At 42.1% G+C, this 25,731-nt stretch overlaps 1 protein-coding gene across 5 annotated transcripts in view; it reads left to right on the top strand.

The window, feature by feature from the left end:
- Positions 1-25,295, top strand: part of LOC127478204 (serine/threonine-protein phosphatase 4 regulatory subunit 1-like) — a 33,354-nt gene extending 8,059 nt beyond the window's left edge. The window contains exons 7-26 of one of the 5 annotated variants that reach the window (XM_051803508.1): positions 275-382; positions 1,531-1,596; positions 2,225-2,383; positions 2,869-3,062; positions 3,395-3,822; positions 4,498-4,718; positions 5,614-5,706; positions 6,214-6,399; positions 6,674-6,835; positions 7,441-7,541; positions 8,626-8,746; positions 9,446-9,580; positions 10,307-10,448; positions 11,182-14,813; positions 14,923-15,668; positions 16,715-16,908; positions 20,014-20,668; positions 21,477-21,566; positions 22,559-23,500; positions 24,888-25,295. In XM_051803508.1, coding sequence (XP_051659468.1) covers positions 275-382; positions 1,531-1,596; positions 2,225-2,383; positions 2,869-3,062; positions 3,395-3,822; positions 4,498-4,718; positions 5,614-5,706; positions 6,214-6,399; positions 6,674-6,835; positions 7,441-7,541; positions 8,626-8,746; positions 9,446-9,580; positions 10,307-10,448; positions 11,182-11,336 — 2,271 coding nt within the window. In that variant the 3' untranslated portion in view covers positions 11,337-14,813; positions 14,923-15,668; positions 16,715-16,908; ... (2 more) ...; positions 22,559-23,500; positions 24,888-25,295. Of the gene's footprint in view, positions 1-274; positions 383-1,530; positions 1,597-2,224; positions 2,384-2,868; positions 3,063-3,394; positions 3,823-4,497; positions 4,719-5,613; positions 5,707-6,213; positions 6,400-6,673; positions 6,836-7,440; positions 7,542-8,625; positions 8,747-9,445; positions 9,581-10,306; positions 10,449-11,181; positions 15,669-16,714; positions 16,909-20,013; positions 20,669-21,476; positions 21,567-22,558 lie in introns of all 5 variants that reach the window. The other 4 variants (XM_051803510.1, XM_051803509.1, XM_051803511.1 and 1 more) reach the window with 4 other exon arrangements.
- The last annotated feature ends 436 nt before the right edge of the window (positions 25,296-25,731 follow it).

Genomic DNA, 25,731 nt, shown 5'->3' with positions numbered 1-25,731 from the left:
CATTGATGGAAGTCTATTTAATGAGATAAAAGCCAATGAATTACATGCAGAAATGTTGTGTTCAGGCACAGTGGCATAGAATGATTTAAAATAAAAACTATAGTTGTCTTTCCTGTGAAACAGGTGTATAAAAACACGAATAACGTGTAACAGTTAAATCTATCTGACTTTTGCTGTCTTGCTCTCTGAGGTAATTTTTAGGAGGAATATTTGGCTGTGTGTACAAGCTGTATAATTTTCTTCTCCTTCCACACATCCCTTTCCTGTTTTTCAGATAATCTGTAAAATGGCCTCCATGTTGAGCAGAACAACAGTTGAGCACATGCTACTTCCTCGTTTCTGTGAACTGTGCAGTGATGGCAAATTGTTTCAAGTCCGAAAGGTTGGTGTGTTTCCAACTCTTAAACTACCTAAAAGTGAAACTTGCATGTTGCTGTTCAAATCCCTCCCTAAATAATTTAGTCATTACTTTAGCTGATGAACTCTGAAAGCATCTGGAAGAGCAGTTTTTATTTATTGGCACGGTTATAGCTTCTGTGGTGCAGTAAAGAAATGGATAACAGACCTTGGTGAATAGCTTTGGTCCAGCAGTTAAACTGGTCTTGCACATTTAATAGTTTTGCACAAGTTTTTTTTTAAAGCTGCTGTGAGTGGTTATAGGATGCAAACAAATTACCTCATCTCTACCATCTCGTTTAAACCAGAAATTCAAAAATAACAGACATTTGAGACATCCTTCCTTTAATTTTTTTTTTTTAAATCTATTGCTATTGAAAAGAGAAATCCCAGAAGTATAATACATTAATTCATGTTTGAGTACAAAAGGAAACTTGTAGCATAAGAAGTCTTAAAATATTTGAGTAGACTTAAGGGTCACGCAGAGCTCCAGCTTGGTCTGTAACATAAGCTGCACTTGTTGGAATTCGAGCTGCATTATAGCCTTGTAAATAAGCACATAAAGTGAATAGAATGAGTATTAACACAGTCCTATCTTAATTGAGTTCAGATTTTGGCAACATCTTTTTCCAGCATGAGGGGATGTCCCTTTTGCCTTAATTAGAGCTTCTCTGATGGCCTGGAAATGGCACTAACTTGAGCTCTTGATTAAACTTTGCCTCAGCAAAGTACTTAAGCCACCTTGAGCCAGGATAGTTCTGTCAGTACACCTAAGTCCTGACCCTGGTATCATGTGTTCCCCTGCTTTGGGTTTGACAGCTGCTGCTCAAAGTAATTTAAACTTTCAGGCAGGCTCATTGTCCCTTCTGTGGTTACTGAGGTGGATGATGCTCTTCATGCAGAAACCTTTGTCACAATTGATTTCCAAAGCATGTGGTGTGTGGACACTGCATGGAACAAGTCTTTGTTTGGGATGAGTTAATGTTACACACTGTAGTTAGAGGGCTGAAATTTGAATAGTCCCAACATGTGCAGTTGTTTTGTGGGATAAATAATCCATGGGGAAGTTGATGATAATAAAACTACTGCCCTTGAAAGAGACACAGTGTTGTTAATGGCTTTTTTATTTCTTAGATTTGTGCAGCTAATTTTGGTGACATTTGTAATGCAGTTGGGCAAGAAGCCACAGAAAGACTGCTGGTATGTAAAACCAAATCAATTTACAAGACTTGTATTTCTCAGTTCAAAAAGTTTAATAATGTGCTCTTTTATTGTCTTGTCTATAAATTATTTAGCATGCATGCTTTTTTTTAGTTGATTAGGTTAAGGCCTTGGTTGCAATTATATAGCAAAACTGGGAATGAAGAGAGTTGCAAAGTTCTTGTTTTGCAAAACATGTTTAAAAGTGTAATTGACAGCAGATATTTTTATATACATACATATTTTTATGTATGTATATATACATTTTATATACATATAGATTTTTATATATGTACATACACACTTCAGAATTACTGACTCACTCTTTTTTTCCCAAAACTAGATAATCAATCAAGTCATGATTTCAGGAAAAATAGGCCATTAATAATTCATTCTATTCTTCCTTATTACATATAATTATACATAAAATCCTAATGGATTAAATGGGAGACAACTAGGGTTTTTTCCCAACTCCTTCAATTAGTGTATGTATTTAACCTGTCCCTCTTTCTTCTGTTCTTCACTTTGTTCTCTTGAGTTGTGTTTGTGTCCAGTTTTCAAATACCATGATATTGCTGCAGACTGTGTTTAGCCTTTAATTAGTCTTGGTTTTGCTGATTTTTGGCAGATTCCCAAGTTCTTTGAGCTCTGTTCTGACAGTGTCTGGGGGATGAGGAAGGCCTGTGCTGAGTGCTTCATGGCAGTGTCCTACACCACGTCCCCAGAGGTTCGCAGGAGCAAACTGTCCCCCCTGTTCATCAGCCTCATCAGTGACACCTGCAGATGGGTGAGTAACTCACCCTGGAATTGGTGCATCTTCCCAGACACATCCTGGGAAATAATGGGCAAGTCAGAAGTATGCTGAAGAACATTTGCTGAGATTGGAGTCTAATGCACTAAAAACTAATCTTTTCTATTAAGACAGATCTTATTTTTCCTCTCTCATTACTTTTAAAGAACCCTGTTCATAGAAATTCTAACTGTAAATACACTTCTGAGAGAAGGTTGCTTGTGTTAAATAGATTGAAGTAGACAGGGATGTCCTTCAAATTGATAACTTTTAAAATATTTCTGTACAGTGATTGTAGTTACATGATTGATATTCTAACACCCTTTGCTTAGGTGGCACTTATTTGGTACTTGGTTGTATTTTGTATTAAATGAAGCTGTTACAGTAAGAACCAATTGGTTCTTCCTAAAAAATTGCACCAGATTTTCATTTTTCAACTCTTTGGGAGCTGATGAAGCCTGACTGTTCTTGCACCCCCCCAGGTTCGTCAGGCTGCTTTTCAGTCTCTTGGCCCATTTATTTCTACCTTTGCAAACCCTTCAAGTGCTGGGCTTTACATTCGAGAAGATGGGACACTGAGTATCCGACCACCAGCACAAGATGGGAATTCCAATTCCTGTCAGCCAAGCAACAATGTCACTTTAATGTCCTCCAGTGCAAATGCTACATTGTCCAGGTAAATCGTGGGAAAACGGGTGGTGTAGTGGAAGGGATTAAAAGAAGTTAATTGGTTTTGTTGCTTGTCAAGGCTAAAGATCTCAACTTGAGAATATAGTTCTAGGAAAAAAGAAGTGAGATCACACATTTGAGTGTAGCCAGTTTATTGAAAAATTCACTTTGCCTTCACCAGAGGGTAAAGGGAAAACTGGTGCAGTAAAGCATAGTGGTAACATAAATTCTGTCTTTCTGTAGAGAAAAGCTTCTGTTGTTGCTGGTGTCTTTTATGAATTATTTCACTGAAAACCTGCTGTTACAGAGTATTTCAGTAAATGTGTGTGTCTGTTACAGCTCAGAACAACCAATGGAAATCAAACCAGAAGCACCAACTGAGGAGATTTCAGCAGAAGTGAACCCAAAGCTCTCTGAGAACCTGAATAAAGACACACGGGAAGAAGGTTCAGATTGTTGTGCCAGTCCTGGAGAAGATGTGTCTTGCCTGTCTCAGGGTGGCAGAGCTGGTGCTGGTGTCCCTGAGGTCCCCAAGGACAGCAGTATCCCTGGAATGCCCTCCAGGTGTGGCGAGGACGTGTTCAACACGTTCCTGTACTGGCGCCCTCCTCTGCCTGACATCACTCGGGAGCTGGAGCTGTTCCAGTTCAAGACTGAGAAGCACAACGAGAGCTGTTCTGTGCCATGCAATAACTGTGTTGCTAGTAGTGAAATAAAAAAGGTTCTAGAAAGCTTACAAGAACACATAGATGATCCAGATGTTCAAGGTGAGACTCTGTAGTAGTAAAATCATGTTTTCTCTGAGCAGGTTTTCTCCTGGCCTTTACAAAACCCCTGACTGCTTTTTAATTGACCTTCCTTGAGCACTAAATTATAGTAGAAAGTTATGCAACAGCCTTTTTCATAAGACCTGAGGTATTTCTAGAACAGCTGGGGAAGTGTTCCTGGCTTCTGTTGGCATGAGAAATAAATTGATCTAACTACAAAAGGGTTGTTAAAGAGACAAGAGCTTGTTAAAGACAGTTTTAACAGATTCCAAATACTGTAGGTACTGTGGTTTTAGTGACAGTACTGCCTGTGATCAGCTGAATTCATCTAATACTTGGCTGAGAATGGCCTTAATTCCAAGTTATCCCTCCATAGCCACCCAATATAGGCCCGTTGTGGAACACATTGAAGTGATAATGGCCTGGTGGTGGGGTCTGAGGGTGTTTCCTGGACCAAATCCATCTTTGTCATCCATAGTCTACTCAGTTTCTTGTTTCACCAAGTCTCTTGAGTGCTCCAGAGTAAGAGGCCTTTTCTTTCCAAGAGCAAATGTTTGTGAACACACCATTTCTGTGCAACTCATACTGGGCTTCTTTTTTCAGATGAATTAACTACAAGTTTAATGCTTTTAAATGCAGAAGGGAGACTAAACAGTCGTTGTTTGTGTTATACAGCTCAGGTCCAAGTGTTGTCTGCTGCTCTCAGAGCTGCTCAGTTTGATTCTGTTGGTGACTGTGAGACCAAAAAAATGGAAGAAAGCAGTGGCAAAACCATTTCAGATGAAGCAGCTGTTTCAGATGCTGCCTGCACCCAGGTGCAGGAGGACAGTCCCTCATCCCCTGCCTCCCAGGAGAACATCAGTGACCAGTCAGTCACCAGTCTGCTGAAAAGCACAGTAAGTAACTTTTGTGCTCCATGTCTGAAAGGAATTCCTGCCTGCACGAGTCCTGGGTGGGTTTGTGTAGTCCCTGACATAACTGACCCACTTCTGATCCAAAGCCCTTGAACATTACTAGGCCACAGCTATCACATTCTACTTACTCTGATTAAAAAAGAAAAGCCAGTGAGGGCTGTCATTTCTGTTTGCACCCAGATGACCCAGGAGTTAGTTTGGCAGGAGTCTTGCAGGATTTTTCCTGATCAAATGTAGCAAGTACAGTCTCACCTCTTCCTGTAATGGATCTAATTTTAGTCTTTTATCTCTAGACAGGAGGCTGAATCAGGTGGTGACACACACGCAGTTCCTGGTTACTATTTGTTGATTACAACATACAATTAGGAGTAAAAGGAATTGTTGGCACAGTATTTAATCATGCTGGAGCTAAGGGTGAAATAAAAAGACAAGCAGCTTGTCCGTGAACAAAAATGTAAAATACTGTGTGAACTTCGGAGATTTGTGTGGTTTTGTTCTTTTAAACTTTTAGTTCTTTTGAAGCTTTTTGTTGATATTTAGGGAGAAGAATTCCCAAATGACAGATTTGGGAATTTTCATCATTTTGTCCTAAAATACCTTGAAATAATTTTATTTTTTTTTAATTATGATCAGAATTAGATTAAATCTAACTCCTGCTGCCCTTGTTGCTGCCATGGTCTGTAGTGTTTGCCTCGGTGTACAACTCTGTTGTCTCTTTGTATTTGCATAAACACACTGAACAAGGCTCTGCCTGTGCAAGGCTCTGCCTGCAAAAGGCTTTGCTGATCTGAGCTGCATTGTCCAGCTGTGTAGCTTTGAAATATCCCAAACAGCACCAAGTCTCATTCATTTCTCTACCTAGTATCTCCTTTTCCAGGATTCAGAGGAACAACACAGAGGAACCAGTGTATTTTTAAGGAAAGAGCAAGAAAATAATCCACCATTTGAAGATGACAAGTCAAAATTCCAGGTGATTAAAATAGCATCTAATGGCTTTAGTGCAGTGCTGGATACAGTTCATCTTACCCCTAATGCAATGATGTGCAAGGGATCAGTTGCAGAATGTGAAGGAATGCTCTGGGATTTGAGGGGAACCCTATTTTAAACGAGAAAATTAGAAACATTGTGTTGCCTTTTTGGTGCCTTAGAGGCAACCTGTGCAGCCAAGGCAGGCACTGACTGTGCTGTGTTGTCACTGATTTACTCTTTGTCTTCAGCAAAGAAGAAACTTTCAGCTTGGTTGATGCAGTGTGTTGATAAAGTATTAATGACTGTTCCTTGCTGACTGCTCTGTCCCAAAGAGAGGAGAAAAAGTGTTGGGGTCGTGCCCTTGGGGAAGGTGCCCCACCCAGGGGTGCCTTGCTATGCTTTGTTTGCTGCTGACGGGTTGGGAGCAAGAGAACTGGAGCACAACAGGTGTATTGTCTTTCTGCCCTTGAATTCCCACGTGTGTCACTGATTCCCTGTCTCTCTCCAGGATATCATCCCTCAGCCCTTACTGGACCAGTACCTGTCCATGACTGACCCAGCTCGAGCCCAGACTGTGGACACGGAGATCGCCAAGCACTGCGCCTACAGCCTGCCCGGGGTGGCCCTGACACTGGGCAGGCAGAACTGGCACTGCCTCAAGGACACCTACGAGACACTGGCCTCAGATGTACAGGTAAAGAAAAAGAAGGTTTGTAGTGATGAATCAGAAGTTTGAGGAACTTTTTTGTTCGCTTTGCTGCACTGAAGTTATTATAAGATCATATAATTTCTTGTAAGGGATTAAATATGCACTAAAAATGCAAAATTTAAGACTTAAATCAGACTTGGTACTGCTGTGTAACCAGCCCTGTTTGTTGTGCTCTGTCGATCCCCACACAGGTGTAGTTCAAAAGCCTGTGTGTTTTGGTTTGGTGCCTGATGTAGTTGCCTTGTTGCCCTGTTTGCAGTGGAAGGTACGTCGGACACTGGCTTTCTCCATCCACGAGCTGGCAGTGATCCTGGGGGATCAACTGACAGCTGCTGATCTGGTGCCAATTTTCAATGGATTCCTGAAAGACCTGGATGAAGTGCGTATCGGTGTCCTCAAACATCTGTATGACTTCCTGAAGGTAGGAAAGTGCAATTAATTTCTTCATGTACATTTTTTTCTGACTCCATTATATTAGGAGTCTTCTAATGAGCTCTGCATGTATCAGGATCTAATTAATGTTTAGTTTTGTACAAAGCTGCCATTTTGTGTGTGTCTCTATTCCTTTTTTAATGTGCCTCACTTCTCTTTTGTCTCATAACCCAACAAAACATCAAAACTGAAAACCCTTTGTAAATGTGGTTGCAAATGCTGCTGGCTGTTGTAAAGGAATTAGTATTTTGGGCAGTCCAACTGGAAAGTTGGCCCAGTAGCAATTTATGTTTGGGACTGGGAGAGAAGAGAGCAGATCCTGGTGGGTAATACACACAAATCCTTAGTTTTTGGTGCCCTGAGATGGTGCTTTGATGGGTGTCCTTGCCAAAGGAGTGACTTACTGTGCTTTTTTGGATGTCAGTCTTGTGTGTCCAGGCACTCAGCTGACTGCACAGTTTAAGGAAGCACCTTTTCAATGATCACTTGCTTTCAAGAAGGAAAATACACATAGGTGTGAACAGAGCAGCACACCAGAGAACTGCAAGTATTGAGTTTTCCCAGTTTTTTACACTAGTCATGTTTCTCCTTTAGCTACTTCATGCAGACAAAAGGCGAGAGTATCTTTACCAGCTTCAGGAATTTGTGGTGACTGATAACAGCAGGAACTGGAGGTTTCGTTACGAGCTGGCAGAGTATGTAATCTTATTAACTTCTGGGTTTTAATCTGTATTACTAACTTGGAAATAGGCAATTACATTCAGAAGTTAACACCTCTGTTTGGGAGCTAAAATTTAAACCATTCTTTAGTAGTGAACTCAGTTTAAAAACCACTGGCTGTTAGGGTTGTTTTGGGGGAGCTGGGAGTGTTTGGGTTTTTTGGTTTGGTTTTTTTTTTTTGTGTGTGTGGTTTTTCCGTGGTTTTTTTGTTTGTTTGTTTTGTTTTGTTCAAGTTGTGTTGTAATCAAGTGTGATTGAAAGTTAAATGTCTGTGATTACACTAAAATGGAGATCTGATTCACTGACAGCTAATGAAATATGACAATCTGATAGATACTATTCAGTGAGGTCTCAGAATTTATTTAGTTCAAGACTCCCCTGCAAAAATCCGTGAAATGTATGGAAACAGTAATTTTTCTCGTATGTGAGAAAGAAAAAACAGTTCTTAAAAAGTAAGTTGGTTAATTTGGTACTTCTAAATGGCTATATAATGAAGGTAGAACAACATCCCACAGTTCTTTCTCTACAAGCCCTGTTGATATTTGCAGCACCTTCGTAGGAATAGTTTGGGACTCAAGTGTGACCTTCACGGTCGAGGTGTTGGTGTGTTTGGGCTGTTGAGGCCTCGCTGTCCCTCTGTAGTTTGGCACAACAAACAAGGACTTTCCACAGCAGTGCCCTGACCCCTAGTGGGGACCTGCTGCTGTTCTGTGCTGGCAGTGCTGTGGCTGCAGTGAGTCCTGTGAGCTTCTGAGGTACAAATTATTATCTGAAAGGCAGATTTCTACACTGAGGCAAATAGTCAGTTTTCACTTTGCAAGAACGTACAGGTTTGAAGTTGCAAAAGAAACTTCTTGTTTTACTTATATACATGTAGTTTGGGTAACAGTTTCTCTTGGACCCCCTGATGGATTGAAGTGTGTGAAGAGAAGAACAAACTGCTCAGGGGCTCTGTAGTGACTCTGGTACCTTAGTGCTCCTTCCCCACATGGAACAGATGCTGAATTGGAGCAGGCTGGTGCTGCAGTGGGAGAGTTAATGATTTCCTTTGTGTCCCAGGCAGCTGATCCTGATCCTGGAGCTCTACAACCCCAACGATGTCTATGACTACCTAAGACACATTGCACTGACTCTCTGCTCTGATAAAGTCTCAGAAGTTCGGTGGATCTCCTTCAAACTGGTAGGGGATTGAGTTCACTTCCTGGCAGGAGAGCAGGAAAATGATCCTGGAGAGGGGTATCTGCAATCACTGTTTTTTCAGACAAGTAGGGTGAATTGAGACATGTTGTAATAAATATGGTGAACAGTACAGAAAAGAGTGAAATTAAAAGTTTAAAAAATATTTTGAGTTGTCCCCCTGCCACAGATATTAAAATCTTCCTCTGTGGTTGTATGTGAATGATAAATCTTTTCACCTGAATGAAAGCCAGCATGGATAACATTTGGAAGAGCTTCCTCCAGTTCTGGGGGAAAAAACCACAACAAAACACAGAACAACCAACTACTGATCTTTCCTCAAAGGTGATTTAATTTGTTATGAAGTTCATGACAATGCCATCGTCCCATAGATGTCCTGAAGGAGTAGAAATATTCCTTCAATCTCTTCCTTTTCTTCATGGCACCCTGTAAAGGGGCATTATTTTACTGCTGGTTTTAGTTCTGGTGGTTTTTGGTTCAGGTGAACAAACAGCTTTTCTAAAGCTTGGGCTTTTTCCAGAATAAGCACAGGAATTTATTAAAACCTACAAGCACAGCTGACAGCGCTGTGTTTGGTGTCCCCTTGTAGAATTCAAATGAAATTATGGGGTTTTTTTTAACTCTAAGGGCTGCAACTGAAGTCTCATCTCTTTGTTCCTTTTCCCCTTGCTTTGCCCCCCAGGTTGTAGCAATCCTACAGAAGTTCTACACAAACAGTGCAAATGCTCTGGGGTTAAATTTCATCAATGAACTTGTCGTGCGGTTCCGTCACAGCTCCAAGTGGGTTGGAAGACAAGCCTTTGCCTTCATTTGTCAGGTTGGAATGTTCTCTCTCTGTTTCTGTGTGTACTGTTTCATTTGGAGCTGGTTTGGGCTTTAGCAGCAATGTGGGGAAAAAGTAGAATTTGGACTCCCAATTTGTTTTGTCATTTTTGGGCTCTGATTTTGTGGGTTGACACGACTGGTCCAGCTAAAGCTGTGTCTTTGTCTGGGGCTGTGCCTCCAGCTGTAGTAGCTGAGCCTTGGACTTCTGGTATCCCAGTGGCAAAGTCAAGAATTAAGTCCCAAACTGAGATACATTTTTTTTTTTTTTTTTTTTTTTTTTAATATTTGGCCATGCAAGGATAAAGGGTGACAAGAGCTCTTTAAATTACCAATGGGTGCTACATGCCAGGAACTATTTCCCTCTTTATTGACATTTACCCACCCCCTCCAAACCAAAAATGCTTAATTCAGTAGCAATGAGGAGCAAGGGTTAAATGTTCAAAGGCAAAAGGGTGATGACAGCCAAGAGAGAAACATTTTCTAAAATATACTTGAAAGAAATTTGCTGTTGTTGGATCATCTTTGACTGAACTTTGGAACAGTAAGACATGTTATCAGAACAGGAGTTCAAAGGCTGTGCTTATTTCACCAACACAGGGTAGGGTGTAATTGTTCAGAGTTTTTTTTAATAGGCAAAATTAAGGACAGGATGGAAAGAAATGGCACATAGTGTATTTTTAACACAAATCTTGCTTTCCTGTGCTGTGTCTGTCCCTAGGCTGTGGTGGAGGAGGAGTGTATGCCCGTGGACCAATTTGTGGAGCACTTACTGCCCAGTCTCCTGAGCCTTGCCTCAGACCCCGTGCCCAACGTCAGGGTCCTGCTTGCCAAGGCTCTCAGGCAGACACTGCTGGAGAAAGGTGTGCTCATGAATTTCTTTGGAAAGGCCCAACATCTCGGGAATGCTGCTTTTCCTCTGCTCACTTCATTGCAAGGCTCTTAACCAGGATCATACCTTGTACTCTGGGATAGTGCGTTTAACTTTGGACTAGAGAGTGTAGATTTAGGAATTTTAGGAGCGGCTTTGCAGCCTTGGAATATGGGATGATTATCCCTAGAGGGCCTAGAAGTGGCTTTGTTAATCCAGCAGGACCCACTTGGGGGCACTGTGGCCTCGCCAGCAGCGGCCGAGGCAGCTGCAGGGTTTGGGATCCATCGTGCTGCAGTTTCCTGTGTTACAATTCCTTAAAAATTACAGAAAAAAGGCAGCTGATCCCTGATTATTCAAAGGAAGATGCACAGAAATCTCCTCTCCTATCTTTTTTGCAAAATAAAGTATGGAGAAGCTTTTGGATTGCACTGTACAGTGGCAGGTTCCTGAACCTGCTTTTGCTCAGAGACACTTCTGTTTAGGGCTCAGCAAAAAGAATTTATCTTAGAAGTATTTAAGTACCTTAGAAGATGAGTCAGAAGCAGCATATTTCTCCTTCTCTGTCAACTTCCTTGGCTTCCTGTAGTTTCTGTAAGGAGACTATAAATTGGATAAGCTGCCCCAGATGTTTTTTGCATCCTCTGGATTTCTGCACTACCTATGCCCTAGAGTTTGTTCTTTTGGATTTGATTAAAATTGTCTTTTTTCTTCCCTTATTCTAGCTTATTTTAAAAGTGTTGGCAATCCTCATCTAGAAGCTGCAGAAGAGACCATTCTGGCCCTGCAATCTGACAGAGATCAAGACGTGTCTTTCTTTGCCACCATAAAACTAAAACAGGGTAACATGGACAATATTACCATTGAAAAACAAAACTAACAAGTTGTTCTGCAGCAGGGGCTGAACAGCAGGACAGTTGTTCACTTTGTGGTCATGTTGGTGTGAGTAAAGTGGGCAGATAAGGTGGATTCTGTTACCTGTTTGAGCAGGAAATGTTCCTGTCTTCATTTCATGACCTCGTTTCCTCTGCCCCGCTGTTTGATTCCCATGAGTAATCCCTCTGGTTTTCCCTCTGTAAATGTGGGTGATAACTCTGATCTCACCTGCAGTTCAGTATTATCTGTAAAGTCTTACACCACACTCAGTGTTTCAGTGTTAATTGGAATTCACATTTCATTTTTTAACAAAACATTTCCAGTAGCACAAGGCTGCTACAAGCTTAAAATGGTTTCTGAATCCTAAAACCTGATTATAACAAACTTCCCTGAAGCTCTTCCTTCTTCACTTATACTGTGGTTTTTGTATTGTTTCAGCTATTGCATTTATTTGAAAAAAGTGTATATATGTGAATAGTTTTGAATTGTAACAAAAAATTAATGATCTGAATTCTGTATCAGTGGAAAAAGCTCATAAAACATTTCATTTTTTAAAGTAGTTACACTGCTAGAATTAGGGCATGGGTCATTTTTACTTAATATAATGTGATATTTTTCAAAGCACAGAGAGCTCAAGATTCTTTGTATATTGTGACATTTCCATTAATTTGTTCCTTCTGAGCTACACTCTTACAGGTGTTAACAGTCATAACAACAGCCCTGTTATTTCTTGACCACCCTCACAGGTCAGTTGGTGTTACTGCTGACTCTCCTGGGGTAGGGAGACTGTAGATTTCCCAAGTGGAAAGTTCCTCATTCTGCCCCAGCAAAGGTCACTTGAGGGATTCAGTTCCTGCAACACATCCTGTGTCTGTACAGGAGTGTTACAGAAGGTTACAGGCTTCAGTTTGTTTGTTTTACTCACCTGGTTTAACAAATACCTTTCAACCTGCCCAAGTGTTTAAATCCCAAACAGCTTTTCCTGAGAAACAGAGGACCTCTAAATTCTGAAAACACCCAGATCAGAAGTGTTCCAGGGAAAGGTGTGACACAGTTTGCTCTGTAACTTCTGTGGATTGTTTGGGAAGGTTTGGGGCAAACCCCAAATGAAGGTTACTGAAGATAAGGTGAGGCAGGATGTCTTCTGTGTCCTGAGACAGGGGCTTTGGAAGAAAGGAAAAATACACAGATGGAGCAGAGTTGTGTTGGGAAAACTGAGTAACTTCAGACAGTTGGAAAAATGATAAAACCAATACTTTTGCTGGGCCCTGTCTTCTCCTGGGTCCCAAATCTGCAATAATGTGCAGCCTGGGGGGGGAAAAAAAAAGCCATTTTTATAGTGGGGATTGAAACTATCCTGTTTCAAAACTAATGCTTGAATACTAAAGAAATGGCTCCACGTGGTGACAGTTCCTGGCTGAGGAGGGTCCTTTCTCCTGCACAGACCTGTGTAAGTGTCTCCCCTCAGAGTTCACGTGGGGAAGGTTGTTACAGCAGTGACTGTTTTGGTTGGGTTTGAGTGGGGCTTGTCTGCAATACAAGTAGGTTTCTCAGCTGGGTTCTGTGTTTTGGGAGGGCTCAGTTTTGGGTAAGTTAACTGCTCATGTATTATATGATCTGTACAGTATTTGTAACAAGTGATTACCTTGTGAGATCACAAACTGCTCTTGGGGAGCTGCAGGCAGAACTATACCACTGCTACTGCAGCAAACAGTGTAAACTCTGTAAACTCTTTAATGTTCTACATTTAATTTTTTACAGGTTTTTTTTATAATTTAAAACAAATACTTCTTCAGTACAGACTTTTTATGATTGCTATTTCTTAACAAAAAGACCCCTCAAGTTAATTTTTTCTAGTTCTAATATCTTTTTCTAATGCTGGCATTATACTGGTATTTTCTAACAGTTCAGATTTTCTAAGGCCTTTCTGACAAGGTTTGACTTCTGTTTTTTATTATCAGTTCATTAAATCTCTCAGCACTGAACAGATTTTTTTTTTTTAAAGTGTGTGTATATGTAAGTATGTTTGAAATACACTGTATATAAATTAAATACCTTGAACATAACCCAACCCAGGTTTCTGTTTGTCGGATCACCTTAAGTAGTTTCCTTGACTTGCAATAATCCACTGGAAAACACAAGCTTCCATATGTTTTAGCATGTTTGGTTAGTGTTCACTGGGAGTTTTTAACTAGAATGTGTGTAAAGGGTAAGCCACCAGCCATAAAAGTTCACTAAAAGGCTAAACAAAGCTCCTTGTTTTTAACAATATTCTGGTACCTCTCTGGCTCCCAAATTCCTGTCAGTTTTGAACCATATGATTTCAGTGGAGTGTTTTAAAACCTCCTTTTACAACTTTACACTTGCATGTACTAATGGGGGCCATCACAGTTCTGGGGTGGGTTTTTTGTAGACTGTGCAGGTCTGTTAAACAGATTTACCCTCTACAAGTTTGTCTTTTTGGTTGAGTTTTGAACTAGAGGTGGTTTCAGCATGACTAAGGCTGCACTTTATGTCTTGTACAGGACAAATGTGTGCAATGGGTACAGGGGGGTGTTCATGGAGTTCTCTGGGCTCTTCAGTGATGCAAAGAGATGCGTTTGAAAAGCCACATGGAGCAAAGGTAGAATTTCACAACAGCAGGAAGAATAGAGCTCTCCATTTCCAGCTAAGGAACGTGACAGTAACAGTGGTGGGTGCAATATTGCTTGGATGCTGTAGGAAATGGTCAGGCCCTTGTGATCCAAAGGATTCCAGCCCCCTGGTGTCACTGGCCCCCCCGTGGCATCGCTCGGCTGTGTCTGTGCACGGGGCTGTTTAGAACCCGGTTAAGTGGGGACACTCTGGAAGTGTCTCTTGTTTGTCAGAGTAAAGAATCTATGTAACTTTCTATTTGTATTTATCTCAATAAATCTGTGACTGTTTTATAAACCAACTTGTGGTAACCGGCTTTTGTCATGGGTGAGATGGGAGTGTATTCCGTGGGTTAATGAAACATCTCTCAGGTGTCTGACCAAGGCTGAATGTGGAATTTTTCATACTGAGCAGTAGAAAAAAATCCATTAGATATCCAGAGGTGTGAATTAGCTCTCCCTGTACTTTTTCCTTGAAGTGAGCGTGCCAAAAGTGCTTCAACTTATCCTGATGGCTGGAAAATACTTGCATTATTTTAATTCAGCTGTCTGCCATTTTACATTTCACTTTCTCAACAAGATACTTAATCCAGGTGGTTTTGTACAGATAGGAGAAACAACACAAAGTATGCATAAAATCCTTTTTCTTGGTTATCTTAAAACACCATTAGAAGGTTGAGGTTGTCTGTTCTTGGGTGTTCCTGTGAGGCCAAGGGACTTGTCTATGTTATGAGAATCAGAGGCAGAAACTGTTTCATATCCCTGTGTATTAAATGTTCTCCCTACCAGGTGTAAAGCAGGAAACAGAAGGATGTGCCCCAAGAACAAAGGGTTCTTTGAAACAAAAGGTGTGTTGGCATAAGAGCCCCACAGAAAGATTGGTGACACTATTTTTTTTTTTTCAAATAACTCCCCCTCTTTATTTTTAAGAAATAACCATTCAGCTTCCACTTACAGCTGAGAAAACCACTGTGGAAGATGCTGCCCAACATGGAAATGGTTTTGCAGGAGGAACAGCAGCATGAGCACCTGACAATTGCTCCTAAGAGACCTCTCAGCAACACTGCAGAACTGATGTTTGAGTTTATTACCAAAAAAAGCTCTTCCTGGGAAGGAATGTGGTACAGAACTGTTTGCTCAGGTAGCCTGGGTTTAGGAGCTGTCTCTGGAATCGAGGCCCAAAGTCTTGGCTGCCTACTGTGGAGTCTGGGCTCACGTGGCCAGTGCTGTGTGTCCTCTTACCCCAAAAGCTCAGGTCAGCTTCCAGTACATTTAAGAGAAGGTCAAGGACTGCAAAAAGGAACAACTTCTGGATGATTTTGTGGCACTTAATAGCTACAGGTGAAAGGAAAAGCCAAAATAATGTCCACTCCAAGGGGCGGCTAAGAGTAAATATCATTAGAGAGTAGAGAATCAAGCTGGGGCAGAGTAACAGGAGACAAGCAGGGATGATGTAGCTGATCCAGGGGGATTTATGTAGTGTGCAAACACCCCTTGGTTGATAACCTAAAAAGAATGGCACTAAAAGGTCTGTGTTTATTCTGCAGAGCCCACCTGGGAATTACTGAGGACTTCATGGGCACCACACAGAGTTCCTGGGAGCAGAGCAGAGCAAGGGACGGGTGGTGCTCAGAGCTGCCCTGGAACTGGCTGTGGCCAGCACAGAAGTCGCGTGGGAAGTGCCAAGTTTCTCCTGAGACATGGTAATGCTCTTGGAACAATCCTCCTCTGGCACAGCAAACCCCCTTCTTGCTTCCCAGGCTGCAGAATTGCCCCTAAACAGCATCGTGTATTTGGTGTTTGAGGTGGGGAGTGTGTTCAGCACAGCAGTGCTGAGATGGACTTGGAGACAGAAATAACTGAGATCTTTTACAATGAGCCATTTATTGATGGGATTTCCCTTCCTGTGGGGGTATATAACTTGTTAGCTCAGGGAATTTTTGAGCAGAAAGAAAGAGAAGCTTGTTGTTGTACCTGTTCCATATTTATCAATAGACACCAGTGGTACAGAACACTGGCAATCCTTACATTCACTTCTTAAAGCGACCCAAATGGACATAAATTGTTAAATGCCGGAGCACTTACAGCTTGTAAAACCCAACAGACATCAGGAAACTGGTGCTGATTGGGCTCTTACATGTTGTTTTCCTCTTGCTTAGGAAAGAGAATTGTAGTCAGCTTGCAATCTCCCTGACATTGTTCATAAAGGAAGCAGACAAAAAGTACCAATGAAACAGAAGGGCTGCAATTTAGTTAATTTATGCAAAACACAATCAGCATTCAAACTGGGAGTTACCAAGCAGTTATGTATTGATAGAAAAGCCAAAATATTCTCTGTGCATAACTTGTGAAATGTTAAAACAGAATTTCAGGAGACTCCTGGAACTCCCATAACTATAGGCCAGAGAAGATGCAGCAGTGAATTCTATCACTGCCAAATTCCCGAGGAGTGCAGAGGCATTGATTTAATCCCTTACACCTCAGGCTGGACCAGCTCTGCTGGGACACAGGAGCTGGTAGCAGTAAGGAAAAACAAACAGCTTTTTCAGGAGAGGGATTAGAAGGGAGGGTGATTGCTTATAAAAGATGGTTGCAAAGAATCTCTGCTGGGGAGAGGGAAGAGCAGTGAGGAGGGAGTAAAGGGCAGAGAAATGGGAGGAACTGCAGGTGGGGAACATCATTCTGAGGGTGGTCTGTCTAGAGCACAATCTCTGCAGCAGAAGATTGCCTTCATTTCTGGACTTTGCAGTGTTCCTGAGTTGTGACCACAGCATTCAAAGGCAGCCAGAATCCGGCAGGGAGCTGTGCCTGAGGATCCTGCTGACCAGGAACGTTTAGAGAGGAAGGTGGTTTGCAGAGGAGAGCCAAAAGCTATTAATTTTCTCCTGTGCTTCCAGCAGCCCGTTTGGGTTGGTTTGATGCCTAAGCCAGGCTGCAATTGAGGTCAGTGCTTTGGTTTCCCTTTAAGCTCCAGTTCTCTATACACTGTTCTGTTTGCACCATTTGCTTGACATGACTGTCTGCTCTGGGTTGATGGTGTTTTTCTAGAATTCCTGTGTGAACAGAAGCTAATAAAGGAACTGTCAACTCAGAAAGCCCCTCTTAAAATACAGTTCTACTGGCTTGGGGTAAGAAATGCACAGATCCCTTGGCCAAACCTCCTCCATGGAATTTGTAATCCTATTGCAATTCCTTTGGTTTCCAGTAGCCAAACAAACCCTGGGGTCAAGCAGAAGTCAAGGTATAAAAATGGATGGCTCTGAGCCTCCTTACCTGTTAGCTGCCATGTGTTAGAGGGATGATGTGGACTGCAGCAGTTCTGTTCCCTCTCCTGGTGAGTGTTTGGGTGCATAATTCAAATGTGTGTGTGTGTTTGAATTCCAGCTTTCATTGATTGAATTGGTCTCTGATAATAAACAGTATAAATAAATCAGGTGGGAGTTAAAGCATTGGAGAGGGGAAGATTAAATTCAGTGCAGTGACCTCGAGGAGAATGTAATTTCAAAAGTGCCTTAAATATGCTGATGGCATAAAATAAGGCTGAGGAAGTTGGAGGGGCAGGAGAGTCGGGGAGAGAGGAATAAAACAAAATTATTTGGATTTATCAGGATTACAGGCAGATATGGTTTATGCAGTTTATTGTAGGGGAGTGTCAGTCACGAGGCCAGGGACCAAAAGTGATCGGAGAGCAGTGGGAATGAGGGCGGTGTGGATATGGATCCGAGCATGTGCAGCACCAGGGGAAGGCTCTTCCTGGGAGCAAACCAAGCAAAGCAGGGAGGAGGATGGGGGGATACAGCCATGCCAGCAGGAATTACAGGGACAGTCAGGCCTTGTCTGTTGATGTAAAAAATGCAGGAATCCTCTCAGGCTGGTTTGATGAAGCAAAAACATTCTGGCTGTTGCAGACGAAAAGAGGAGAATCCAGCTTTTGATGTTACAGGAAACATGATCTGTAACTGAGCTGCCTAATAGTTCATAGTTAGTTCATCACACTGACTTCAGACTAGAAAAATAAAAAAATGCTTTGTTTTGGACTGATGAGCACCCTGACAGCCACAGGAAAGCAAAGAAATTGGTGAATCCTTCCAGTTGGCTCATGTAGAGGTAGATCCTGTGGGTTTGAAAGTACTTGTTTTCTTCTGGTTTTCTTTCCTTCTTTTTAGTTGTTTTAATTTTTTAAATATTTGATTTGTCCCTTAAATTGTAACCTTTTTTTCAGTTGTGGCCAAGTAGCTTTTGAAACCCAGTCAAAGGCAGAAGCACTAAAAGGAGAGCTCTGTGCATGGAAGTCCATCCATGTCCTTGCAGCTTCTGTTGTTCTGTCAGATACCATATTAACTGTCCTTGTTTAAAAGTGCTTTCTCTACCTTGACCCATATCTCTAAATGTCACTTTTATACATCTTTTCCTCAGAAGAAATTAGATATTTGAAAATATAATCTTCCTGTCTTACCTTTTAGCACCCCAATTTATGTCCAGAAAGATTCCCAATAGTTGATAATTTCCAGTATCTTAACACCTAGGGCATAGCAATAACACACAGACTTCTCTTTTCCTTTGAGTCCTCCCTGCTTGGTGCTGCATCACATGAAATCCATTACTGTTTGGAAGCCACAGCTTCAGTTTGCCATAGCTGAGTAAGACAGTGAGGAGCTACAGGGAAAACTGAACTGGGAAGGGCAGAAGCGAAAGCAAGTCACAAACAACTTAATTTCCTACCTAATCCTCGTGTCATATCAGAATTCAATCACAGGGACTGGTGAAAGAATCCTTGGGGAAGCAAGAGATGCACTTGGAATTTTCCCTTTTCTGAGTGTCTTCAGGGTTTTGTGGCCTCTCACTGATGTGCTGCCCAGCTGAGTGTCCCTGCCCAGGATTCTGGGAGCAGGCTGGATGTGCTCTGAAATGTTCTCTACCCCCACCAGACACGGATCTTCCTGTGGCTGCTTCTCTTGTTCCAACAGTGGTGACAGAAGGCTGACCTCCACGTTCCTGTTATCCCTCAGTTCTCCACAGCAAACAGTCAGCAGTAGCTGGAATCTGCATCCTTGGAGTTCTGTTGTCAGTTTGGGCTGTTGTCACACACTTAGCTAATACCCTCCAGTAATTTTATTTCTTATTCACATGCACACTTAATGTCCTTCATCATTAGACTGAAAAATGTTAACCTTGTCATAGTTAGTGACTGGAAGCAGAAAAGTCCTTTTAATTCTCAGGGGAATGAATTCTAATTTTCTGCTTGTCAGAAAGTGACATTTTACATATTTTTCTCTTTTTTTCCTTCACCAGTTTAGTGCTAAATTTAAATGTGTGTGTCATAGGAACAGACCTTTAGTCTGTGCTAAACACCCCAAAAGCCTTGGCAGGTGTCCAGTGCATGAGAGCCTTGACCAAGAGCTGCTGCTAAAGCTCATTTGATGCACTGCAGAGAAGGGGAGGTGAGGCTGGGAAGTTGGAGATAAGGGGTTATCTCAGAGGGCACATTAACATTGCATGTCAGGATGCATTTTTTTTTTTTCCCCTAGAAAATATGGATGGATGAAAAGCAGCTCATCTGGAATAAAATGTCCAGTGAAGAAACAAATTATGTTAATCAAGCAGACTAGTATTAGTATTTGTCATAAAGATGTGACACCTTCTATTTAATGTCACAAACTACTGGGAGCCTTTGAAAAATGTACTGGTGGGAAGGAAAGTTCTCTGCAGATACTGAGTTCACTGTTCTATGAAAGGGAATAACTTGTCTTGAAAATTAGATGGCATTTATGGCAAAGAGAAATAATCCTCCCACAGATTACAGCTGTTCACTGCATTGTTGTGCTGGTGGTCTTACCTCATCAGTGGATATTTTATAAGGATCTTTCCTTTTTTTCTTTTTATTTTTTTTTTTTTTGATACATTTCCATAAGCCTGTTCTGAGGAGGACATTGTGTGCTGGGAGCTGGGTGTATTTTGAGAAAGGGACACCACTACAAAGAACTCTTGAGTCTAAATTGCAAAGATGGGTGAAGTAAAAATGAGGGATGGTTATTTTGCTTTTTACAGATGGGAGCTGAAGCAGAGGAGGTGACTGTTGTGGCCAAAGTCACCCTGGGAGTCCGTGGAATTGCATCCTGATCTTTGAAGTACAGTTCCAGTGTTTTACCAGATATTGTCTCTCTGTTCCCTTGCTGATGAATGTGGACTTAATATGCACATGTGTGATGAGCCAAACATGTTCTGCATGTGTTGAGCCAAATTCTGACCTGAGGCCATGAGGGGAGGGCTCCCTGGGCTGGCCAGGAGCGTTTGCAGGGCTGGGCTCAGCCCAAGGACTGCACAGTGCTGGCATTTCTAAAGCCCCTCCTGGGCTGAACTTTGCTCCCCCTGCCTGTTTGGTGTTTGAGCCAACTCGGGGTTCTTGGGAATTCTGGAGAAGTGCTGGCAGGGTGCTGGGTGAGGCACTGCCTGGCTCCTTGTCCGACCTCTTGCACTGCCTGCACACCAGATGCTGATTAATGATTAGCATGTAACTAATTTATAAATCAATGCCACAAACAAATAAACCATCCATTACAGTGGCTTGCCAAGTCTCTCCCTTCTGGGAGAGAAGGGAGACTTGCAGGCATTCCCCCCTTCTCTGTACAAAGGTGCCTCTGGACTGTGCCGTCTCGACACCTGGCAGATCTGCTGTGTGGATGAGATTCATTGTATTCCACAGGTAATTCAACATGTGCTGGGGAAAAAATGGACGTTTTTGGGTTAGTTTTGTTCTATACAGGGGAGGGTGAGTGGTCAGCATAGTCAGTGTGGGCTCAGGAGGAACAAGTCCAGTGTTGTGTGTTCCTGTAAGGCCCTGGCGTCTGGCCCTGAAGGGCTTCATCCACACTGACTAATTTCTGACAACAGCCTTTGAAGTGTAGAGATAAGATCTGATTGCCCAGGCTCCCTCTGTAGCTTTGTGGAGAAAGCAAGGATCCTGTGGGGTATCATTTAAAGGTCTGAATTTGGACTCCAGTCCTGAATCATGATCAGAGCTTAAAATTAATCCACATGGCACATCAGACATCACTGACCTGAGCCTGTCTGAGCCAAAATCAAGCACCAAATTGAGTCACTGTGTTGTCACCATCAGGCTGTCAGAAACACAGAAACTTCTGTGCCTCTGGCCTTATTTTTCAAAAATAAAAACCATTGGAAGGTGTTGTGATGTGTTATGTAATACAGCTAATTAATGCCCTTGTAACAACTAACCAGAGCATTCAGACAGAATTCAGAGGTGGTTTCTGAATCTGTTCAAGCACCTCCAAATCCAGAATGAGACAAGGGAGGAAATAAATTCCTGATGGGCATGAATGATTTTTCCATTCTTCTTACACAGAAACTGTGTATGTACTTCTGTGCAGTTCTTGGGGCATGATTTATATATTGCAATAAATAACAAGTGAATGTGTGCATAATTTAAAGGGACAATAAAGAAAAGCAGATGATTTAATTGAATTGTGTATAATAAAGCTGTAATTTTTCAGGGAAGGCTGAGGTCAACCAGGTGACCAAACTGACCTATTGGAACCCGAGGGACAGGACAAGCTCTGCAGTCTGGCTGTCACTGGGGACTGGTCAGTAGGCAAAGGCTTACATGGCAGTGCTGTGTATTTATCTACTTCTCCTCTCCACATAAAAGTTGTGTAAATGATCTGCCTCACTGGGTTTGGAGATGCTTTTACATATCCCTGACCATTATCATTACTGGGCTCCAGGACAGCTCCAGCACCAGTGCCAAACACACACGTGAGAGGAATGAAAAACATATTCCAAATAATGGCAGTATTTATGTGATTTGGTGTCTTCTGTGTTTCACAAAGCCTCAGGAGCTGATGGGCACACAGCAGTGCAGGGTCTGGCTGCCCAGCAGAACCAGCCTGGTACTGCTGACAGGTAATGACAGAGCAGCAGTGACTCCAACAGTGTGAATGAAAGGTGAATTAAAAGCAGATTAAGTGCAAAATATACTTCCTATATGCACGCAGGCCACTTTAATTGTGATTTATTGAGTATGAAGAAGATTGTTTCCTCTCAAGTTAAGTGCTGGCCCAAGGTGAAGAAGTTAGTCTCAAGCTGTCCATTGCTAGTGCCTATCCCAGTGAAATGCTGATTTTTCTCAGCACTCTTACTGAAAAAAAAACTAGAAGGGCAAACAAACACGGTGAAAGACCTGTTTTGGTCAGACCTGTGGTGAGAGCTGGTGAAAGTTTTCTCATTTCCACATAAATAACTCAAATTATTATGGATTATTATGGATTCTCTCTTCTTGGAGAACAAAATAATAAACACTGTCCCTCCGTGCTCCCTCACCAGCCTGTCAGTTGTATCTTGGCTTCTCCTGAGAGACTGTAAATATGTGGGGTTTGTTCATTAGCAGTATAATGTTAAGATAGAAGCTGTAATGCACGTGAGGGGAGCACAAGAAATTACTTCAGCTTTCATTGAAACAAAGGACGTGACTGTGCTCTGGCAATAGGAGCATAATGGCTGTTTAATTTTTCCAGACAGGGACTGGAGCTCACTGGGGTTTTTTTGGGCTCTTGTTTTGTTTTTGTTTTTGCTCCAGCTTTTAAGGATGAGAATGTTGTGTCTGACGCGTGTCAGCAAGCAAAGGAGACTCACTAGCAGAGCTGGGTCCGTCTTGCTCCCCGGTGAGGAATAAAAGCATGAACCGTCTCTCACTTCGGGAGGAGAAGGGGGGGCTGTTTCCAGGCTGCGGGAAGTGCGAAGGCATTGTCAGGTTTGGGTCAGGCGGAGCCGGGGCTGTGCTGAGCTCTCAGCAGGACCCATCAGCCGGGTGTCACTCGGCAGCCTGGAGGCATCTCCGGGAAAAGCCAAGACAGAAGTGTGGGGGGCGAAGCTGCCGTGTCTTGTGGTGGTGCAAGACTGTTCTCTGTAACAATGATCTTTGTGGAAAGCAGGCACAAAAATGGATAAAAGAATAAAGAGCCTTTATCAAGGAAGCAGAGAAAGAAAATGGCCACTTCTACACTCCCCACAGTTAAATGCTAAATAATGCTGTTATCAGAGCTGTTGTGCCCACATTTAATCCCAGCCTGGTACCTGCAAGGCCTGATCCTGCCCTCAGCTGCATCCAGGGAATCTGGTGTCAGTGGGGCCGCTGCACTGAAAAGGATGGGTAGGGAATGAAGAACTCTGTTCTGTTTAGTTCTTCATGGTTGCATCTGGTTTTGTGCTTTGAAGTTCTCAGATTTATTTCAATCTTCAGGTTTATTTTCACTTCTTTAGGGAAGCAGATAAAGCAGGGAGGGGGAAATATGAGGGACGGGGCCAAATTCAAAGTGGAGTCACTTGGGCAACATGAAAAACCTGCAACCCCAAGGTGTAATTTCCATTGGTAAAACCATGTTGAACCAACTAATTGCTTCAAAATTACAGCCAGATTTCAACTTTGTAACTGCAGAGTGCAGCTCACCTAAACCAGGACAAGGGTATCACATGAGGGAGCTTGGAAGAGAACCTCTGGAGCTGCCTCACAGGAAAAATGGTAAAACTGCATTTCCCTTATTGTCAGGCATTTCCTGGACTCCAGATTTATTGATTTAATCCCTTTTCTCCTTTCTGAAACAATCAAATATATACAAATTTAAAATTCCCTAAAACAGTAGCTTGCCTCCACATTGCAATGGACATTGAACAGCAATAGATTTAAGGTCCTTTGGCAATGTCAAGTGGGTGAACTCAGTTTTTGCCTGCATTTGATTGAAAATTTGGATAGTTGTTTTCCCAACGTTCCTGATTTTGTTTTCCATTTAGCTCTCAGTACTTTAGTCCTTGCTGTGTATGACAGAGCAGACTGAGGGCCATGTTTTGTTCACTGGCAACCCGACCAGTTTCAGAGCACAACAGTATCATTTTCCAGCACAGTTAAATTTATTACAGCGTGGTCCTGTGAAATGGTCTGACATGCTTTCAACTATCCAAATAACAGTTTGCTGGGATGTGGAAACCACAGGAGTCAGGAAGAAGGTAGTAGTCTGTGAGTGGGTCTTGTCTGTCTTGCTACAGGGACATGGTTACCTGGAGAAGAAAACACAACATGTTTAGGACCCAGTGCAAGAAGTGCCCTGGGCTGGGATTCACTTGGGGCAGCATTTCTGGTCAGGTTGTCACTGACCCCGTTAGACTAATGTTTGTCACTTTGGTACTTTGTAGAATGTGGAAGAAACCACAATGAATCCTTCACTAAAGGGGGAAATAACGGGAAATAACGTGTGTGAATGGGGAGCCTCAGGTCTCTGAAAAGGGTTTTTAAAATCCTCTGTTTTGTAAGGCAAACAGCCTCAGAACTGGAGTTACTTCAGGCTGACAGAGCAGCCAATAGCAGGAACTGGAGACAGGAATTTGGGCTGGGAGTTAGGAGTGCAATGGGGATCATTAGGACAGTCACAGCATGTAAGTGGAGAAATGTAGAAATGTCTCTTGAAGAACAGTGATTATTTTCCAAGCACTCACCTTGTACAGACACTGCATCACTTGCCTGTGCACATCCTGTGGTTGCTTTTCATTTGGGTTCTTTCAAAATGTACAGCAACACTGCATTCTGAGAGCTACTTATTCAGAATCACCATTTCAACTATCATCTAATCAAAAATCTTTATTCTCTGATGCAAAATGCATTTTAAACAAATAACAATCGTTCAACTCTTGAGTTCCTGGTAAAATATCTTATTTAATGAATTTATAAATAGCAAGTGCCAGTTCTATGCCAATTCTAACAGCACAGAAAAGAACACGCTGTGAAGGAAAACACACCAGGTTTTTGTTATCCAATTTTGTTGTTTGTAATATAAATGCTTGTGAGAAAGATAATTCTGATTTCATAGTTCTTTAGCTTAAATATGTTGTCATTTAAGCCTCTACTCTTATTCCAGCAGGAAGCCAGGAAAGCACCTGCAGGCACACAGCCATGGGGGCAGGAGCTGTGCCGGACCTGTTTCCATGCCTTGCTGTGGGGACTGGGGATCAAATCCAGTCACATTTTTGTGTGTGCAGTTCTGAAAGCACCATCCAGAGTAAAAGGAGTCTGTTGTCAAAGAAGCAGTTCATCTGAAAACAACACTCCAAAGCCAAGCTGGCTTCAGCTCCCTGACAAAGTTCAGTCAGCTAAGGAGGAGTTGCTGTGCAGCCCCCTGTGCTCACCAAGAGCTGCCCAAGAGACACCAAATGAAAGCTGGGTTGAAGCACAGGAGACATCTGAATATACTGGCACCTTGTTTGCACATTTTGGTTTTGGGTCTATGATTTTTATACAGAATTAAAATTTTCTTGACTTTTGCTGCGTTTCTGAAGTTGTTTCATTTCATTTTGAAGCATTTGCTGGTGTGTGCACTGAGTTTACTAACACTGTCCTGACCCTGGAGATGGTGTGATATTTTATGGTGTGCAGTGACATTTATGTGCCCAACTTGGCTCCCATAAACAGGTTAATTTCCACAAATTAAAGGCCAGGTTTGAAACATTACAAGGTGATGTAACAAATTCTGTATTGGCCTCTAGGATTCTCAGTGGGGCTGATGACTGGGCAGTCCTTTGTCAGCTGCAAATCTACAACTTCTACACAATTTTTTCAGGTATAATGGTAAAACCAAAAGTGCTGAGAAAAGAAATATTGAGGTTTATAGTTTCACATAACATCAAAACATTGAATACATGGAGCACTTACCAACTGACATATTTAAGCTAGAGGAATGAGTTCCAATTTGAGACAATACTCCT

Source organism: Manacus candei, unplaced genomic scaffold, assembly GCF_025592945.1.
Source record: "Manacus candei isolate 608988 ecotype Guabito, Panama unplaced genomic scaffold, ASM2559294v1 h1tg000057l, whole genome shotgun sequence".
NCBI lineage: Eukaryota > Metazoa > Chordata > Aves > Passeriformes > Pipridae > Manacus > Manacus candei.
The sequence above is the reverse complement of the archived record's forward strand: the minus strand, read 5'-3'. Positions and strand labels throughout refer to the sequence as shown.